At 45.5% G+C, this 17,690-nt stretch overlaps 1 protein-coding gene across 3 annotated transcripts in view; it reads left to right on the forward strand.

The window, feature by feature from the left end:
• Positions 1 to 339: 339 nt before the first annotated feature.
• kmt2d (lysine (K)-specific methyltransferase 2D) overlaps positions 340 to 17,690 on the forward strand; it is a 28,129-nt gene continuing 10,778 nt past the window's right edge. Inside the window, exons 1-35 of one of the 3 annotated variants that reach the window (XM_069688428.1) lie at positions 340 to 680; positions 3,214 to 3,296; positions 3,581 to 3,692; positions 3,809 to 4,011; positions 4,177 to 4,286; positions 4,373 to 4,535; positions 4,842 to 5,013; positions 5,167 to 5,281; positions 5,475 to 5,653; positions 5,748 to 6,046; positions 6,171 to 6,290; positions 6,433 to 7,262; positions 7,382 to 7,495; positions 7,593 to 7,706; positions 7,819 to 7,923; positions 8,009 to 8,190; positions 8,463 to 8,627; positions 8,829 to 8,938; positions 9,073 to 9,117; positions 9,226 to 9,414; positions 9,503 to 9,682; positions 9,768 to 9,890; positions 10,071 to 10,192; positions 10,292 to 10,427; positions 10,527 to 10,613; positions 10,702 to 10,779; positions 10,878 to 11,036; positions 11,147 to 11,216; positions 12,439 to 12,677; positions 12,805 to 12,878; positions 13,240 to 13,290; positions 13,399 to 15,033; positions 15,121 to 15,294; positions 15,513 to 15,649; positions 15,833 to 17,619. In XM_069688428.1, the coding sequence (XP_069544529.1) occupies positions 3,248 to 3,296; positions 3,581 to 3,692; positions 3,809 to 4,011; positions 4,177 to 4,286; positions 4,373 to 4,535; positions 4,842 to 5,013; positions 5,167 to 5,281; positions 5,475 to 5,653; positions 5,748 to 6,046; positions 6,171 to 6,290; positions 6,433 to 7,262; positions 7,382 to 7,495; positions 7,593 to 7,706; positions 7,819 to 7,923; positions 8,009 to 8,190; positions 8,463 to 8,627; positions 8,829 to 8,938; positions 9,073 to 9,117; positions 9,226 to 9,414; positions 9,503 to 9,682; positions 9,768 to 9,890; positions 10,071 to 10,192; positions 10,292 to 10,427; positions 10,527 to 10,613; positions 10,702 to 10,779; positions 10,878 to 11,036; positions 11,147 to 11,216; positions 12,439 to 12,677; positions 12,805 to 12,878; positions 13,240 to 13,290; positions 13,399 to 15,033; positions 15,121 to 15,294; positions 15,513 to 15,649; positions 15,833 to 17,619 (8,428 nt within the window). In that variant the 5' untranslated portion in view covers positions 340 to 680; positions 3,214 to 3,247. The remainder of the gene's footprint in view (positions 681 to 3,213; positions 3,297 to 3,580; positions 3,693 to 3,808; positions 4,012 to 4,176; positions 4,287 to 4,372; positions 4,536 to 4,841; positions 5,014 to 5,166; positions 5,282 to 5,474; positions 5,654 to 5,747; positions 6,047 to 6,170; positions 6,291 to 6,432; positions 7,263 to 7,381; positions 7,496 to 7,592; positions 7,707 to 7,818; positions 7,924 to 8,008; positions 8,191 to 8,462; positions 8,628 to 8,828; positions 8,939 to 9,072; positions 9,118 to 9,225; positions 9,415 to 9,502; positions 9,683 to 9,767; positions 9,891 to 10,070; positions 10,193 to 10,291; positions 10,428 to 10,526; positions 10,614 to 10,701; positions 10,780 to 10,877; positions 11,037 to 11,146; positions 11,217 to 12,438; positions 12,678 to 12,804; positions 12,879 to 13,239; positions 13,291 to 13,398; positions 15,034 to 15,120; positions 15,295 to 15,512; positions 15,650 to 15,832; positions 17,620 to 17,690) is intronic. The other 2 variants (XM_069688443.1, XM_069688435.1) reach the window with 2 other exon arrangements.

The raw sequence follows: 17,690 nt of genomic DNA on the forward strand, positions 1-17,690 counted from the left end.
ACGTGTTGATAAAAAAAACAAAACAAAACAAAAAAGTTCAGGGCTGTAGTTTTGTTTTTTTCCGGATATAATATTTTATACAAACTTCGCAAAGCAGCTTTTTTTATATATATATAAAAAAAAAAAAACGACCTCGCGAGCGGAGATTCCTGAACACGGCGGAGGCTAACGGGTTAGCTGGTTAGCCTCTTCAGAGCTAAAAAAAAAAAAAAAAAAAAAAATCCAACCGAGCAAAAAGGAGCCACCGAGATTTCGGTGCATGAAGCCCGGGGAGGAGGAAGGGAAGGGAGGAGGAGAAGAAGAAGAAGAAGAAGAAGAAGAGGTGGTGGTGGTGGTGGGGGGGGGAACCCTTTCTCTGGACCGGCCGAAGACTTGTGTTCAATAGGTCCCCCGGCAGTAGAGGAACCTCTCCGTCACACACACACACACACACAAAAAGAAAAGCTCAACCTGCCGCTTAGCTTAGGTAATCATAGCATTATCCTCCGAGCTAGCACCTTCCGCCGACGTGCACTTCCCCCTCTCTCTCTCCCTCTCCCTCCCTCTCTCGCTCTCCCTCCAGCCGGCTCGCAGCGGCGTTAGTCCGGCGACAGAAAATGAAGCGACCATCAGCGCTTTGGGACGCTGCGAGGCTGTTTGGATTTTGCTGATGCACGAGGCGACTGTGTTGTTTTTGTGAGGTGAGCTGTGTTGTTTTTTTGGGGTTTGTTTTTGGTGGTAAATTACGGCCCTCTTCGGGACCTTTCCCTCGCAGCCCGAAGACACCCGAGCAGCTCCTGACCTCGGACCGGGGTGTTAGCACGGAGCCCGCTAGCTCGGCGACCAAAGACGGGACCCGTCTAGTCGCTGGAGAACTAGCCGCGTTTACCCCCGGGGGTGCTAACTTCAGGGTGTTTTTTAATTTTTTTGTTTTAAACGTGATAGCGCTGGTTCACGGGATTATTCAAACAGCGCCGGCTTGGTTGACGCGTTTTTTTTTAATTTTTTTTTTTTAATTTAAAGTAAATGTTCTCGAGGGTTTTGTTTGTATTTATCGTAGTTTTTTTTTTCTTTTTTTTTTCCCTCCTGTCGCTTCGGGAAGACTTTTGCTGCGACGTCACCGTTGGAAGTTGTTAGCTTTCCCCCCCCATAAGCAGCCGGTGACGCGGGACGCGGCTACTTCCTGGACGGAGCCTTTGAAGTCGATGTTTACATTGAGAAATAAAGTGCTTCAGCGCCGCAACCGTACAAACTTTAAAACAAAAACAACAACAAAAAAAACAACACCCGGAGCGGGCTTCAACGACGGCACCGCGACAAACCGCAGCTGCTGTCGATTAACACCACCAACTAAAAAACAAACGTGAAAGTTCATTTGTAACGTAAACACTTTTAACTTCGCTAGCCAGGATGTTCAACTCAGCCGTCATGTCATTTTACTTTTTTTTTTTTTTTGCACAACTTCACGTCGGAAACGAAAGAAGCGATTTTAGTATCTTTCCGAGTCGTCGTATAAACAAACACCATGAAGGTTTTTGTGGAGAGTTTGGATTTCGCGTTAGTTTGTTGTTGTGGAGGAGAAAGTGCGTTTCCAGTGTTGCTTGCCACAATTATTACGGAGATGTAACGTGAACGTCGGACAGAGAAGAGGTTCATTTTGTCCATTAGCTCAATTGCGATCTGCTGTCAACTAAGCTTTTTAGTTCAATTTGCTGATGAAGCGGCGCCACATGCTGTGAATTATTTTAACCGTGCACGACATGTTGAATTTTGTGTGTGTGTGTGTGTGTGTGTGTGTGTGGCTGTAACGTTTAAGTCGGCAGACATCAAAACATTTTACATTAAATAACTACGACAAAGATGCATATTCTTTGGTGTTGGTTATCGTTGCGTTAAAAAAAAAAATCTGTTCTTGATTTGTGATTATTGATTTGCTCCTATTTATCTAACGCTAGAAAAGCGCACCAAGTCCTCGGACTGAGATCACCGTCCAGCTGCCTCAGCAAGAATAATACACACACAAAAAAAAGGAAACATTACGAAATGTGTTTCACAGGAAGGTGTTTTTTTTTTCCAAAGTCTGATGGCACAATTTCTGTTTTGTAACTCGCGAAAAACAGACACTCGCGGCTGGAGCTGTTATTCAAAGCCATTCTCAAATATATTGTCCTTTTGAGTCAATTAGATCAGGACAGCGTTGCTTCACTGGTGAGACTCAGAGTTGTCTGTTTTCTAACATTTGAAGATTCACGATCTTATTAACAAAGACTGACGAGGATGTAATAAACCCATAAAAATATACCATGCGAATCGATGCCCGGCTGCGGAAGCCGACCGACCCCTTTTGTGATATCGTTGGTTAATGGCTTTGGATGTTAAAATCACGATGAGACTCACTATTTTTTTTTATTTAGCTGCGTGTATGAAATATGTTGAGCCCTTCGTTGTTTGTTTTACAGTATTTTCGTTAATAGCGTGAATCTCGTAGCGGAACTATGATGTGAGCGACGAGGTTCTGCACGAAAGAAGCTCCGCTGCAACAGGAAGTTCCACATACGGAAGTTGTATTTTCTTTGTGTATCCCGATTTATGGTTGTTTTATTTAGCAAAACACCATTTTAGTTGTAACATTTCGTGCTTTTCCTCGCAGCTGCTTCAACGTTTTTTGGATTATGCATTGCTCGGTAAATAACTTGAATTGTTAAAGCGGTTTCCGATCTCTCGTGCGCAATTTTCACGAGTTTGTGAAAAAGCTCGGTTTCATTAGTACTGACGTTATTGAGATTAACACAAGGAAATAATGTAAAGTAAAGACAACAATCATCTTTAATTAGTTGTACTGTTCGTTGTTGTGTTTTTTTATGTTTAAAGTGCTTTTGAACGGGTCGGGAGATTAGTGTGTGGTATGTTGTGTCAAGGGAAGAGTCATTTTAGGGATTTCCATTTGATAATGATAAATATATGCTGGGTTATGAACAATGCCGTTTTCTATCTCAGTAAATGGAGCTGGGTTGCTTTTTGCTGTTCCTTTCTGTATGAGAGAAAATGTCAATCTCGTGTATTTAGTGGGTTTTATTTTCATACTATCATATCTGTTTTCCCTCTTCGTTATGTGGTGGTGAACTGGCCATTAGTCAAAGTAAAACGCTCAGATTGTTTGCATGTTGTGAGTAATATTGAACCATTCCCTTTAACAACATTCACAAATTGATGCTATTTTTGTTTTTAATCTAGATCTCTGTCAAGGAGGTCAAAATCTGCACAGGGGATGGAAGAGCAGAAATCAAACTGCGAAGAGAATGATTCTGAACCAACAGGTAATGTGGTCTTTGTGTTCTGCGGCAGGATAACTATCATGATGTGCCTTTGCTCCAAAAGAGAAATGCACTTGGTTTAGAACAAATGTAGATTTTTTTATTTTTATTTTCCCAGACCAGTGATTCGCAATTGCAATCAATTAGGGGTGGGAATAATAGAGCAGAATGAATTGGTAGGGTTTTATCTCCCCATGACTTACAAGTCAGTATTTGTGTGTTTCATCCAATTGTTGCTAGTGAGACTCAGTTTCAATTTTTCTGAAAACATTTTTTTTGCTTTCCAGCTGATGACAACGCTACTGCAAAGCAGCTTGTCTCCTCTGAGGAGGAGTGCAAGGCCCTTCCTGCTGCTGAGGATGAGTCTGGTGCTAATCCAGCCTCTTCCAGCACACCTGTGTAAGTTTTTCATCCAGATCTTAAACACTATTGTGCCCATTCCTTTATCCCAATAAGATGGTCATTTTTGGTATCCCACAAACAGAATGTCTGTTCTTGTTTTTGTGACTGCACAGAGAGCGCGTTCGTGCCTGTGCGCTTTGTAACTGCGTGGAGCGGAGCCTGCATGGACAGCGGGAACTGAGACACTTTGGGCCATCTTCTGAGCGGCCAACCCTCAAGCCATCAGCTTCCCCACTGCCACAGCCCGGAAATGATGACCTGTCTTCCATTGGATTTTCTGACTCCTCTTGTCTGACATCACTCCTTGATGACTCAGGTTAAACTCAAAACATTTTATGAATGTGTTTTGTATTATATTCAATCAGTGTAACAACTACTGAAAGAATGAATCATAGGTTCCATCCACTAGATATGTTGCCCACATGTATTGAACTGAAGCTTGGCTAGATATTGTACTGATGTTGTGCTTTATAATGAATAGGGGGTTGTTGGGTTCACCACTGGTGTGCGGTGTGGTCGGAAGGAGTAAAGCAGACGGAGGATGAGGATCTGGAGAACGTGGATAAGGCTGTTATCTCAGGGACTCAGCGGGTAAGTGTACTGTTCATAGACTTGGATTAGATGCTATCAGATGATAAATTAGAAACTTAACTTCCTTGACAACATTTTCCTTTCAGCTTTGCAAGTACTGCAAAAGGCTGGGTGCAACCATTCAATGCCATGCTGAGGGCTGCTCACGGTTCTACCACTTCCCCTGCTCGGCAGCCAGTGGATCCTTCCAGTCCTTGAAGCAGTTGGTCCTCCTCTGTCCAGAGCACATAGACAAGGCAGAGGAGTTGGGTAAGAGAACCATACATCTTCATTAAAATTGTGATGTCATTTTTACTTGCTCACAGTACAAGGCTTCTGCTACGCACACATTACAGAGATGATATTCTGCTGCCAATCAAACTACACTGAAGTCCAGAAATTGAACCTTTTTTTGTCAGAACTCCTCTATCAGATATCAAATCGGTTCCAAGCTGATTTTGGCTTGTTTGCTGTAGACTGTTAATATGCTGACGCTTTTTTAATGTTTTTTGGTGACATAAAATGACTGTCTACATTCTCGAATTTAATGTTTAATATGTTTGTTTGTTTTTACAGCTGGTGAAGAGTCTTGGTGTGCAGTGTGTGACTCAGCAGGAGAGCTCACGGATTTGCTTTTCTGCACGGGTTGTGGCCTACATTATCATGCGGCCTGTTTAGAGATTGGTGCCACGCCCATTCAGCGGGCAGGATGGCAGTGTCCAGAGTGTAAAGTGTGCCAGACCTGCAGGTGAGTCCATTCTCGAGAGTCAAACTGCTCACCATCTGAGAGATTCAGACTCTGTGCTTAAAGTTTTTGCTTGGTATTTACATTTTAAGATTTTTGTTGTTGTTGTTGTTGTTATACTTGACATTAAGTTTTATTTTTTTTCTTGATTCTTAGACAACCAGGGGAAGACTCCAAAATGTTGGTATGCGATGCCTGCGATAAGGGATACCACACCTTCTGTCTTCAGCCAGCCATGGATTCTCTTCCCTCTGACCCATGGAAGTGCAGAGTAAGTCACAACATTTGTTTTTCAACAATTTCCACAGAAATTCCCTCTCCTTGGGAGCATACTGATAAGCAAGTGCACATACTTCGGAAAATACATAAATGTGTTTATTGCCAGTGCATTTGTAAGAGAGCTTTTCTCATGTGCTTCTTTGACAATTTTTTTTTTTTCATCCCGATAATTTTTATCATGCCAGAGGTGTCGTATATGTATAGAGTGTGGTGTCCGTGGATTGATGCTGCCGGGTTCTGCCCAGTGGTTTGATAACTACGCCGTGTGTGAGGGATGCCAGCATCAGCGCAGCTCCACGTGTTGCGTGTGCAGCAAAGCCGCCAACCCATCTGTTGCTCTGCAGTGCTGCAGTATGTGCCACAGGTTAGTGGAGCACCCAATGGAGGTTACTATAATGTGTGGCCATGTGACTCTTATTGGAATGAAATATGTTTTAAAAATATCATTATTGTCTTAGATGGGTACACAGTCAGTGTGCTTTACCAGGGGAGCTTCCAGAAGCCAAGGTCATTTGCCAGCTTTGTAAGGAGGAACGGCGGGAGCCGGTTGCTCAACCACAAACAGCAGATGTACAGACAAGAGAGGCGTCTGAGGAGACTGAAGGACATGTGAAGGTAGAGATGACAATCCAAATGGATGCCGACATGGTGACAGAAGAGCAGACAGACTTAACAGAAGTGACACCAGGACAGAAAGGAACACCAGAGTTGGGTCAAGCTGAAGATTCAACTGATAAAGGGACGCCCATGGACTTGGGTAAGTCTGAACTGGACAATAGAATAAGACCAAGCTTACAAAATATGCCTCACATGAGTTTCATTGGATTAGTACAAGTATGTGTCTTGAGATGTGTCTCTAAGTTCATTTCTTTTGTTTTTAGGGGTGGAGTCTGCAGTTGTTCAGACGACAGATGTTGGGGAGGGAACCTTGGAAGGGGAGCAGCAGGTAGCAACAGAAGGATCCATCTCTGAGGCGCCAGCTGCTCCACTTGAGTCTACAGGTAAACTCAGACCACATTGTAGACATACATATATGAAAATTAATATAAAGCAGTACCTTATTTGTCTGGTGTGTGCTGTAGCTAATGACAGATATATACATGATAATACTGATAATCACACATTCCTTAATCTCAAATGTAGAGTGTGCAACAACAGAACAGAGGGCCTCTTTTCTACCTGCTGATGAAGAGAGAGCAGAGGAGGCAGTTGGCCAGACGACCCAAGCCACCCCTTCACAGGACAACACAGCAGAGGCACAGTGTAACAACAAAGTAAAAGTAGAACCAACACCGGCGTCACCGCAAGACCCCGAAAATATGGAAGTGAAGGAGAAGCAAGAGGCCACTCCCTCAGTTGAAAAAGAACTGTCACAAGAGTTTTCAAAGAGTGGACCTGATGACATGCCTATTGCAGAACCATTCAGTAATGATCCACAAAAGTTACCAGCTTCTATGGTCTCTGTGGTCAAAACAGAGCCTTTCTCTGAAGATGATAAGCAGGAAAGAAGTCCACGTCAGGATCCCCAGTCTCCTTCCACTGTTTGTTTATCCGTAGACACGCAAGAGGCCCTTTCTGCTGCGGACATGGAGGGGAGGTTGCAACCTCACTCTGAGGAGGAGGAAGAGGAGGAAGAGGAGGAGGAGGAGGAGGAAGAGGATGATGATGAGCAAATGAAAGAAGAGCATAATGAGGACATTAAGCAGGAACTGCAAGAGGATATTAAGCCAGAATTGCTGCTGGATGAAATGTCCAATATGAGCCATGGAGATGAGAGCAGTAGTGGCTTCCTAGGCTCTCCAGGAGAACCCGACGCTCAGCTCTCCATGGAGCTTGGCCTTGTACCTTCTGCCCGCTCACACACGGATAACCTGCTCACCGAGACCGATGACTCACTTCCCTTCGAACCCCTCAGAAGTGACAGAGAGAAGGCAAAACGTAGAGGATCCCCAGGCCGCTCCCGGGTCAAACAGGTGAGGTCACCGTGCACAAGTTAGTCCATGCTTATGGAGTTCCAAGTCTTGTTTTGTTTGTAGGATGTCATCGTCACAACAAGACTTTATATTAAAAAAGTTTTGTTGTTGACTTGTAGGGGCGAAGCAGTAGTTTTCCCGGGAAGCGTCGACCTCGAGGGGGTGGGGGAGGGAGAGGGCGTGGTGGGAGGTCACGCCTCAAAGCCATGGCCTCCTGCATCGATGCCTTCTTGGTGAGCTGTCCGATACGCATTTTTCACGTTTTTTTTATGTTCTTTAACTTTTGTCATGTGGTTACATGATTTGGCATCGCTGTTATCGCATCCACAGCTAAGCATGACCACAGACACTGGACTAAGTAAGGAGGAAGAAGAAGAGGAGGATGACACCATGCAGAACACAGTGGTTCTTTTTTCAAACACAGATAAATTTGTCCTGCTTCAGGTACAGTTCAGTCTCAATTACTCTGTGCCTGTTTAGTGGGCCAAATACTGCAGTTGTCACATTAAAATGCAATGCTAACTGCCGTTTCTCTCTCACTTCTCCTCTGTTTCAGGATATGTGTGTTGTGTGTGGCAGTTTTGGAAAGGGTTCGGAAGGACAGTTGCTGGCTTGTGCTCAGTGTTCTCAGTGTTACCATCCTTACTGTGTGAACAGCAAAGTAAGAACAATGTTACCCTTTGATTATGTTCTCGTGACACTATTTGTGTAAATTCATGTAAAATAAAACGCAACATCTTCTGCAGATCACCAAGACGATGCTCCGTAAGGGCTGGCGCTGTTTAGAATGTATCGTGTGCGAGGTGTGTGGAAAGGCTTCGGACCCCTCCCGCCTGCTGCTGTGTGATGACTGCGATGTCAGCTATCACACCTATTGCTTGGACCCACCCCTTCACACTGTACCCAAGGGTGGTTGGAAGTGCAAATGGTAAGTGCACAATGCTTTGTTCAGCCTTGTAGCTTTGAATTGGGTCAAATGGAAATTAATACATGCACATTTGCATATTATGTAAAACACTGGTGTCCCAGACCTGCATTAGCAATTCAGAGGCCCGTCCTTCTGCCTTTTGCTTCTGTCGCAGTAGCAAAATTGTAAGAACACTTACATTGGCGTCTGTATTTAATTTTTTTTTTTTTTTTTTTTAATAAATCTTGCAAATTAGCTAGAATGTTACAGAGTGCTTTACTACCTCTATCCAGGTGTGTGTGCTGTGTGCAGTGTGGTTCCAACTCACCGGGTTTCCATAGTGAGTGGCAGAACAACTACACACACTGTGGGCCCTGTGCCAGCCTCGTCACCTGTCCAGTGTGCCGAGAGAACTTCATGGAGGAGGAGCTGCTACTGCAGTGTCAGTACTGCGACCGGTGGGTGCTGGTTATTAGAACTACACATGCACACACCAGACACAGACACTGAGGAATTCATGACACTGCAGCTAATTAAGACGAGCGGGGAGTGGATTATTTATGTATTTTCATATCATGAATTATTCCAATACATCTTTGATTTGTTGTGTGATTTGTTGAAAAGTGTGCTTAGCTATGCATTTCCGTTTGCCTATGCAGATGGGTGCATGCTGTATGTGAGAGTCTGTACACAGAGGATGAGGTGGAGCAGGCTTCTGATGAGGGCTTTGCATGCACTTCCTGCACCCCATATGTTCCAAAACCTGTGGGTAAGTCTCAGAATGGCAAGATTTTATGACTGAAAACAAAGACGGGCTTAAAAAGCATATGCAGGATATTATTTTATGTCGTGATAACTCCGTTTTCTTTTGCTTTCTCTCCCTGCTTTTGCCTTTGTTCACAGTAGTAGAGTCAGCCATTATGGCTTCAATAAAGATCAAAGAGCCAGGTTAGTGGGTTTTGCTTATTCATGTTCATTATCGCAAGCACATTCTGTGTGACTATGCTCAGTTTGTTTTATTTCAAGTAACTCAGATTTGCAAATGTTACTTCACAGAACCCCAGTTCTACCGGCTGGAGGGCGTGTGGCTGACAGAGTCGGGTATGTCCCTGCTTCGTAGCATCTCCATGTCTCCTCTGCACAAGAGACGCCAGCGTCGCTCTCGTCTCGGCACCCTGTGCTGTGAAGGAGGTCCTGATGGAATGGATCTGAGGGAGGTCGAAGGAGACGGGGACGAGGGAAAAGGTTTGCACAATTACCACTCATTCCTTGGTGTACAAGCAATTTTCAGGGGTGTTTAGCTCCTCTTAAATGTTATGTTCCTTATAACTAGGGGAACCCATGGAATGTGATTCCAAGATGGAGCAACCTGGGAGTCCTGACAGAGAAGGTGCCGAGAGGGATGCTGGTGCAGAGGGAGGCGCTGAAGGCATGGCTGACTGCGACGGTCTGAAAGGGGGAGCAGAGGACACAGAAGACAGCAAAAAGAGAAAGCGGAAACCATACAGGCCTGGTAAGCTACCCAGAATGCCACGGAACAACTTATGCATGTATTCACAAAAAAAACATACAAATGTCATATTTATGCATTTTACTAGGAATTGGAGGCTTCATGGTGCGACAAAGGAAATGTCACACACGAATGAAGAAAGAATTTTTTGCCCAGCTGGCTGGAGAAAAGACGTTAGATGGACACCCAATAGAGCGAACCATTGAAGAAGGTTCGTTACAAAAGTGGACAGCTGTACTTGATTTCAACCATCATTGAAATATTTATATTGTAGTTTAATATCATTTATGTTTTGTGATTAATGTAAGATTGGGAAACTGAATTGCATGATATATATATATATCTATATGTGTGTGTGTGTGTGCATGTGTGTGTGTGTGTGTGTGTGTAGGACCCCACCCTGATACGGATAATATAATGGATCCTAAACCTGTGGAGGGTGAAGAACAGGCCAAGAAGCGTCGGGGCCGAAAGAAGAGCAAACTTGAGGACATGTTTCCAGCTTATCTTCAGGTTTCTTGTCTCTCTATGCTCCATGCTTTAAACTGTTTTGAAACTCATGGTATCCAATGATAGAATGTTTTTTCTCTTAAACCTTTTGATTCACTGCAGGAGGCTTTCTTTGGAAAGACACTAATTGACCTGGGCAAGAAAGCTGTGATGATACCTCCAGGGCAGAGGCAAGGCGCATACCTTGTCCGACCTTCGTTACCAGCACCAACAGGGGTCAAAACTGCTACTCAAGAGAGTAAGAACACAAACTTGACTAATGACGCAAGCCACTAATCATTTCTGATACTGGGTATACTCAGTATAGTGTGTGTGACTTCTGTGGTTCTCTCACTAGCTGAGGCCAAGGATTGGGTGGTGGAAGGTAATTTTCCTCTCAAGCAAGAGGGGGGTGAGACCCCCCTGGCTCAGGGAGACGGTGCAGGTCAGTGTCTGTATTGACACTTAAACTATTAGTTTACTGTTACGGTCTCGAGATAATTCTAAGTTTATTCAAAATGTTAAAATTTTAGCAATTCCTACACCATCCTCATCGCTGAAGGACCAAGGCTCAACTGATCCTCATGACTCTGATGCAGAAAAAAGTGAAGGTAATTGCCTGAGAGGGTACTTTATACAAAGTATGCAACACTAACTTAGAGTAAGATTTAATATCTGATTGTAACATCTGGTTGTCCGTGTGGGACAGGTCTTCCGCAAGGGGTGGAGAGTCAGGACTCTGAGCAGTTCTTCAGGAAGGTTCTGGGAGTATCAGAAGGCTCCTCTTTGGGGGGCATGAAGCCCATCTTGGAGGGCAGTAAGGGAGATCTCAATCGTAGCGCTCTGCCACAGAGAGCTCTCCTCTCAGGTGTGTACAAGTGATCAAAACCATCTTTGTTTTATGATTCTGCACAAAGTACACAAGTTAAGTTCAAGTGATGTTTGACTTGGAATTCAAACATGGAAACTCTCTTGCAGGGTCCCTGCCCTCAGCTGGGATGATGGATGCCTTTCCTGGCCTCTCTCAGTCACCATTCTTTGACATGCGGTAGGACCAATACTGAATTGCATAGTACATACTATTTTACAATAGTCTATATTATGTGATCCTGCCACAATTTGTGTAGAAGCAGATGCTTGATTAACTTTTATTTTTTTTAAATCAGTTTACAATAGACCAGTGGTTCTTAACCTTATTGGAGGTACTGAACCCTGCGAGCTTCATCAGTGCATTCACCGAACCCTTCGTAATTGGAAAAATAAAATATGATTTCTTCAAAACATAGGTGTATATTTTATTAGTGCACAAAATGAACCATGCATCAGTTGCACACAAAATCACTGTGTGCAAAGAACAAAACCAACAAAACATGAATTTCACACAAAAACATAACTCAATGAATGATTTGCGATCAGGTACACAACTTCGTACGATGCTGTGAGGATCGGTTTGTCGACAAACAAAACATGAATTTCACACAAAAACATAACTCAGTGAATATTTACTGCAAATCAATGTGACTTTTGCTGTTGCCTTTCAGATACAAGTTCAGAAATGCACGGCTTCACCTTGGCAAGTGCCACTCTCATATCATTTTTGCAGCAAAGTCTGTTCCTTTTCTTAGTTTTCATGTCCACCATCCTCGAAAAGGATTGCTCACAAAGATGTCTGGGTTCATAATATTATCCGTAGTCGCACAACTGCGTCTGAATGACGGCCGCTTCCAGCGTCATTCGCGCTGCCCGACGGAAATTCGCGTCATTCGCAACCATTCGCGTCTGTGTTAACTTTACATGTTGTAAACTACCTCGCAGTGTGTGTCTGCCGAGGGGTTCGGCAGACACACTGCGATCAAGTGAGCCGCCGCTTTAAAAATTAATGACCGTCTATTCCTTAAGGTGCGTTCACACCGAGCGCCCTGTTTGGTGTGAACGCAGCACAAGTTTTAGCTTTCTCTGTGCTTTTTGGGCTACCCAAGCCACCGTAGGGCTATCCAAGCCACCGTACCGTTATGCTGCGTTCACACCGAACGGGGCGCTCGGTGTGAACGCACCTTAAGGAATAGACGGTCATTAATTTTTAAAGCGGCGGCTCACTTGACCGCAGTGTGTGTCTGCCGAACCCCTGAGAGTGACTCATCATCAGTGAACCCCTGGGGTTCGATCGAACCCAGGTTAAGAACCACTGCAATAGACTGTTGTTCCTGATGTAAAAAAAAATGTAAGCCCTTCATTTTGCAAAAGACAATACCCTCTCATATGGTGTGCAGGGACCGGGGAGGGCTGTTTAGTCCAGATGCGGGTGAAGACAGCCCCTGGGCCACTCCATCTACCCCAGCAACTCCTTCCTCCCCACCAACCCCCACAGAGGCAGAGGGTGATGGGCTGTCCTACAATCAGCGCAGTCTCCAGCGCTGGGAGAAAGATGAGGAGCTTGGAGAGCTCTCAACCATTTCCCCTGTTCTTTATGCCAATACCAACTTCCCTACTCTCAGACAGGACTACCCAGGCGAGTGTGGGAAAAAAATACCATACCAACATTTACTTCTTATTATTAGACCAAACAGTCTTGCTTTTTCAAAGTAAGATTCGTATCACTGTTCTAAAGTACCTGCTGCTTATTTCTCCTGTCACAGACTGGACCAGTCGCTGTAAGCAGATCATGAAGATCTGGAGGAAGGTGTCTGCTGCTGACAAGGTTCCATATCTGGTAGGTTCTCGCTCTTATTTTTCTGTGAATGGATGTATATATTAACAATTGTTGCTGCAGTTCTCTTTTAACACAAATCTTTACGATGCAGTTAGTGACACTGGGTTCTTTTTATTCCATGTTTGGTCATACTCTCACTGGTAGCTTGTTTTCACACTTTTGTGCAGGAAATGTCACTTCCCAAATATCAAAATACAGGAAACTATAATCGTGAACTCTTCATGAGTCATTAGAACGACAATGAGAGATTTGGCATTAAGATTATTTTATACAAGGTGCAGCGTACACAATGTCTTTGCACTTCAAAACTATGAATATTTTTGTCATGCAGTAAACAAGTAAAAAAAAAATGTCTCTGCAGCAAAAGGCCAAAGACAACCGAGCAGCTCAGAGAATCAATAAGGCCCAGAAGGTGAGTTTAAACCTCAGCTTCCTTTTGTATTGTGAAGTGAAAGACTTGGTACCTTTCATTAGAATTCTGGCACATATTATTAATGTTTCCTCTTTTTTTTCCTCACAGCAGGCAGAGAGTCAGGTGTGCAGGCCAGTCAAGACGGAGCCAGGGCGTGTGAAGGGAGAACGTCCGAATTTACACCTCCAGATCCCTCCACCTTCAGGCTCGACGTCGATCTCTTCTCAACCCAGCTCTGCAGAAAGCCCATTTCCTTTCCCTCCAGATTCAGGATCATCCTCTGTCTTTTTCTCAGATGGACCAATTAAGACGCCATTGTCAGCTGACATCCGGACAGATCCCTTGGCCAAGCTTCCTCCTCAGTCACCCCATTCTCACTCACACCCATCCACACCCTTCTCTCATGCTGGGGCCAGCCCCTTACAGGCCTCTTCCTCAGGTTTTTCCGCTTCCGGCCCACAGGGTCCTCCTCAGGGACGGCCAGCTAGTCTTGGCCCTTTTGACATGCAACCAGGAACTCCTGGAACCCCCAGACGGGCTCAGCAGGTTGACCCCTACTTCAGATCACAGCTGCAGCAGCAACAGGGTCATCTCCCACAATCACAACATGGTTCTCTGGAGTCCCTAGGACCTCCAGAAAGTCCTCATTCGAGAGGTCCTGGGCTTGGGGAGTCACCCATCTTCTCACCATCCCATAATACCCACTACGGAGACCCTTTTAGAACCCAGCAAGGGATGGGACGGTCAGACTATGGTTCATCCCAGTCACCCTCTGCAGTGGCTTCCTCACCTGTAAGCACAGGGCAGTACAGGGCTGATATGAGTGCACCTTCTCCACGCTCCTCTGCAGTTGGAAGGCCTGAGCTATCCACTGGCTCCCCTGCTGGGATGCTGGAGTCTGGAGATGGTTTATTCAAGGCACCGATGACGCCACGAATGCACCAAGGGGAGAGTGGGGCACTTCATCCAGGTGCTTCCCCTAGCCATTCTTCTGAAAGCTACCGGCAGTCTCCCTCTCACACTTTCTCTGACCCCCACGCTCATCCACCATCAACTCCCAGACCGCAGTCAGGTGACAATTGTTCTCTTGGACCCCAGAGACACCCTGGAGCTCAACAGGATCAATGTCCGAGAGTTCCCTCCAGCCCACAGTCCCAGGGCAGCTCTCAGTCTCCCCACACTCCGGGTGGTCTATCCAATGATGCTTACTCTGTCCAGTCTCCTGCTACCCCTCGTTTCCAATCCCCAGACCCTTGTTCGCAGCCACCTTCAAGGCCACAATCTAGAGACCCTTATGCTACTATTCACAAACCTCCTCGCACTCCTTCTGTTGCACCAGAGGGAACAGCAAGTTACAAAACTTCCCCTCATCCTAACCAGCCACCTCCAGGCCATCCCACCAACAGCTCTATGAGTGATCCTCTTTCTGGTAAACCATCAGCACCCCATACTTTCAGCCGCAGTCCCAGCACAGGAGGTTTCCAAATCTCCCAACAGCAGACTCAGATGGTATCGGGTCAGCTTCAGCAGCCACAACCACAAACTCAGATGACTATAGGAGCAGACAGCCTGGGCTCCAGGGTGCCACCTTCTTCTGGATCTCAAGAAATACCAACTGTTCACCCTCCAGACATGCCTCATCAGCCATCCTTGCCAGGTTCTCAAGAAATGGCTGACATTTCAGCAGTGCAGGACCCTTCACTGGTAGGACTTAGCCCATCTGAGCTGGAGAAGCACAGACAGGTATCAAAATATATTATATATTAATAATATATTACAGTCATTCTGTGCACTTGATGTTTTGCTAATTATTGCCTCTTGTGTTTTTAGCGCCAGAGACTGAGGGAATTCTTAATCAGACAACAAATGCAGAGAAATTCTATTAGACAAGAGAAGGAGGCCGCTGCTGCTGCTGCTGGAAGTGCATCTGCTGGCTGGTCTGGAGGAGAGTTGGGGGCCTTTCAACAAGATAAGGCCCATAGAGCACCACCACCTTATCCACAGGTATGATTCAAAACTATGAGGTTGCAATTAGGAAGCTGTCTCTATATTAAATATCTGCTCAAAACTGGATTGAAAGTGAATCACTAAATTAAAGCTAGAGCTGCTGTTTTTGTTTAGCTTTACTTTGACCTCTGTTTAATGGTAAAAGTTAAATGACAAAGTAGAAAAGTATTTAAAATAAACAGAATTCTACATATACCTTTTGGTACCTCTTTCAGGATCGTGTTGCTGCTACTTCTGGAGCTCAGGTTTCTGTGGCAGGAAAGATGCCCATGGCTGTTGGAGGCATGGATGATAAGCTTATTCGCCCACCACTTGCAGGACCCCCTGCTATTGTGGATCCAAGTGCACTAAGGCAAGCACTATTACTCTAGTAATGTTACTGGAATGTAATGAGCACAAATTGATCACAGAAACAACTCCTTGCCCCGAAAGAAATAAATTGGTCCCAACTCTTCTTACATCTTCAAAATTATCTTATACCGTGAGCACTATCTAAATTGAAATATATCTTTTCTTTTGTGCTTCTGTTCTTCAGGCTCCAAGGGCCCACCAGACCTCAGGGCATGTTTGCCCGTCCACCATTCCCTCCTCAATGGCAGGGCCAGGCTACGGGTCCAAGGAGGTTTCCCCAGCCGGGCATGGAGGTTATGGGTATAAGGCACAACCTTAACCCTGCTGTCAACATCCAGGGTATGGAAGGCATGAGTAACCCTCACACCATGATGCCAGGACATGGAGGGGAGACCATGCAGCCAATGGGTCAAGGACCCCCACCACAGTTCATTGAATTAAGACACAACTCACAAAGGCTACCGCTACGACCACAGTTTATGCCCCGTGGACCCCAGCCCAGACCACGACTCTTTGTTCCACAGCAAGAGATGGCAGCACCTTATGTTCAGCCACATCCCATAGCTCAAGCTGGTGGTATTCAAACAGAAGGAGGCAATGAGTCGCAGCTCGGGTTACCACAGGGTGGACTACCAGTTTTACTGTCTCAGCACCAACAACAACAACAACAACAACAACAACAACAGTCCCACCTGCAGCCTCTGGCAACTACATCCACTCCAAACACTGCTAGTACTGAGCAGCATCGACTTCCACAACCAAGCCTAGTAACAGGACACCAGCCTGCAACGGCACAACACGGTGAGGAACTACCAGAGCCTGATCTTGAGGGGCTAGGGGATGCTCCAGGGGATGGAGGTGTGGAGGATGAGGATGATTTGGCTCTTGACTTGGACCCTGACAAAGGAGATGATGACCTAGGCAATCTGGACAACCTTGAAACCAATGATCCACATTTAGACGACTTGCTTAACAGTGATGAGTTTGACCTGCTGGCTTACACTGACCCTGAACTGGACCAAGGAGACCCTAAAGATGTCTTCTCAGACCAGCTGCGGCTGGTAGAAGCAGAAAGCGAAGCACCTTCATCATCTTCTGGATCTGCACATGTTAAAGTGGAAGAGAAAACCAAGGTGGAGCCAGGACAAAAGTCTCTAACAACAGTCCCTGCTACTGCACGGGAGTCTGCTAACAAACTGGCACCCTCTGCAGAAATTGCTGATATCTCCAAAGTCAAGATAGAGGACAGAGGTCTGACCCCTCAGCTGCAGCCAGGACAGACTATGGTAAAAGATGAAATGGGCGAAGCTGTATCAATGCTTCTTGGTGGGTCCGCACCAGGAACCAAGACTGCACAAGCAGAAAACCAGTCAGCTTCACTCAATTCTGTTCGATTAGGGGGACTTTCATACCCTTTGCCAGGCCAAGGTGATCCATTGCCTTTTCCTCCAGCTGCTCCACATGGAGATATTGGTGATGATCCACTAGGTCTACCTGATGTTGGGGGCCAGCACTCACCAGCTGTAGATTTGGCAAAGGTGGAGAGCTCTTTAGATGGCGAACTGCCTCTTCTAATACAGGATCTACTGGAGCATGAGAAGAAAGAACTGCAGAAACAGCAACAGCTCAGTTCCCTCCACCAGGGAGGCATGGCACCTCCTTTTCCTGGCCTCCCAAGTCAACATCCAAACCCACAGGCACCTGGGCAACTAATGCTGCCTCACCACCATCGTCCACCACCCCAAGGAATGATGGCTCAGTCAGGGATGGTATCCCGGGCTCCACACATGTTGCAGCAGCAACAAAGGGTTATAGGAGGAATGGTTCCTCCACCTCACATTGCCATGGCCCAGCAGCAAGCCATGATGAGGACGGGACAGCCAGGCATCCATGCAGGTCTCGGTCATCAACCACAGCAGCAGCCAGTGGTTAAACAATCACCTCTGGCCAATAGTTTCTTCCCAGATAAAGGTAAGAGCCATGCCTGGTCACTGTCACTACTCTCTGTAATGTTATTTTTTTCATTCTTTATCAGAAAGATT

Source organism: Brachyistius frenatus, unplaced genomic scaffold, assembly GCF_029030835.1.
Source record: "Brachyistius frenatus isolate BFR_SWC_R1_liver_20210118 unplaced genomic scaffold, ASM2903083v1 Contig_6, whole genome shotgun sequence".
Classification (NCBI taxonomy): Eukaryota; Metazoa; Chordata; class Actinopteri; family Embiotocidae; genus Brachyistius; species Brachyistius frenatus.